This window comes from Microtus ochrogaster, chromosome 18 (genome assembly GCF_000317375.1).
Source record: "Microtus ochrogaster isolate Prairie Vole_2 chromosome 18, MicOch1.0, whole genome shotgun sequence".
In the NCBI taxonomy this organism is placed as follows: domain Eukaryota; kingdom Metazoa; phylum Chordata; class Mammalia; order Rodentia; family Cricetidae; genus Microtus; species Microtus ochrogaster.
Window position 1 is genome coordinate 53,098,089 of NC_022020.1, and position 1,988 is coordinate 53,100,076.

Sequence of the window (1,988 nt, forward strand, 5' to 3'; positions counted from 1 at the left end):
CTTGATGAAGGTTAATATTCAGGAGGATGCCAATTTCTTAAACTTGAGTAGAACATTTATTTATTTACATATATGAGTATTTTCACTATTTGTATGTATGTGCACAGTGTGCATGCATGGTGCTTGTGCAAGTTAGAAGAGGAAGTTAGATCCCCTGGAACTGAAATTACAGATGGTTGTGAGCCTTCTGGTGAGTACTGTAAATTGAACCTGGCTCCTCTGGAAGAACAATCAGTTCTATTAACCATTGAGCCATCTCTCTCCAGCCCCCAAATTAATTTTTAAAAGTTATATGTATATACCTGTGTCTGTATGGATTTTTACACATCCATATAATGCTTCAGAGGCTAACGGGGGTGTTGGAGACCCTGGAGCTAGAGTTAGAGGCAGTTTGAGCTGCCTGATAAGGATGCTGGGAACTGGACCTAGGTCCTAGTACACACTCTTAACTACCGAGCTGTTTCTCCAGCCCTTAGAGCCTAAGTATGAAACCATACTTTATTTTATTTTATTTTTGATTTTTTAAGACAGCATCTCTCTTTGTAGCGCTGCTGTCCCAGAACTAACTTTGTAACTCAGGCTTTCCTTGAACTCACAGAGATCTGCCTGCTTCTGCCTCCCAAGTACTGGGAAACCATACTTTTGAACTATCTTATCAATGCAGTGAATTAAAAAATAAAATACATGAAAGAGTAGATTGGTGTTTTTGAGATTATGGAAGAAATAAAAATAACCATTCTTTTTTGCTTTGTCTTGTTTTTGAAGCAGTGTCTCACTGTGAGGCCCAGTCTGGCCTTGAACTTGTAGTTTTCGTATCTCACTCTTTGTTCAGGTGCAGTTGCGTGCCATTATCCTTGACTCTGAACTCTTTTAATATAGGGGATGTAGTTAGCCCTGGCTAACGTGAAATTTGTAGACCAAACTAGGCTTGAAATCAGAGACCTGTCATGTCTCTTCCTCCTAAGTGTTGGGATTATAAGCATGTACCACCACGCGAAGCTTTCTGAACACCTTTCTTAACAGATGAACAAAGCATTAGATATTAAGAAAAGGGCCTGACTCAGAACTTTTATTTTGGTATTATGAAGTTTCACATATTCAATTTACTGGGTTAATGGAAGAAACTTCCAAATGAATGTCAATCAGAAACTGAATTCATATTTAGATCTGTGATATGAAAGTTTTGTAAGAAAAGTACAAATTCAGTTCTCTTTAACAAGGTCCTTGAGCCTATGTTTTTCTAAAACTCGTATGAAAGTCAGTGGCAGTATGCTTAATTTCAAGGCATATTTTCTGCAGGTTAATGTATAGAGCAAAAAAATATGCTATGTTTAAGTCCTATAGCATTTTGCTGCCCCCCCCCATTCAGAACAGTGCTTAATAAATAAATAGTGACAGACCTGAGTGTTACTTGTAAATTGCTTGTGTTTTTAGGCCAGTTACAGTGCTTAAGTGATAGGCCTGAACAAACAGAAGGTTTTGTCTGAAACATCTCCTCCTCTCCCCTGTTGGCTGTGGAACCCAGGTCTTTCCCTGGGCACGGCAGGTACTGCCATGGAGAACCACCTCAAAGGTTCTATCTGGGCTTGAAGTTAAATGGCAAGAGTAGATTTGTTGAATCATTTTGATGTTTTAGTAGTATTAGATAAAGTAATCTAGAGCTTTTCAAAGGTTGGAAATTAAAGATTAATTTGTGTCTAATTATTTTTGCAGCCATCATTTGGTTATTTTATTAGATCACCAGAGGAGAGAGAACCTTTTGCGTTACTAAAACCTGATGTCTCAAGAAGTAATTTGGAAAAAGAAGTGACTCATCTCCACCAAGGTTTATTTTCAGGTAGTGGGTTAAACGAAAGACTTGAAGGAACTGTTATCTTAACTCGTAATCTGTGAATCATGTGATCATAGTCTGGATGAAGATGTATACACTGCTTTGTGACTTTTCAACAATGAATGTAGATTTGTTGTTGGTTTTTTTTTTTTTTTTT

General features: G+C 37.5%; 1 protein-coding gene across 1 annotated transcript in view; it reads left to right on the forward strand.

The window, feature by feature from the left end:
• Cep192 (centrosomal protein 192) overlaps positions 1-1,988 on the forward strand; it is an 81,585-nt gene that overhangs the window by 26,779 nt on the left and 52,818 nt on the right. The window contains exon 15 of the mRNA XM_026783373.1: positions 1,714-1,837. Within this exon, the coding sequence (XP_026639174.1) occupies positions 1,714-1,837 (124 nt within the window). The remainder of the gene's footprint in view (positions 1-1,713; positions 1,838-1,988) is intronic.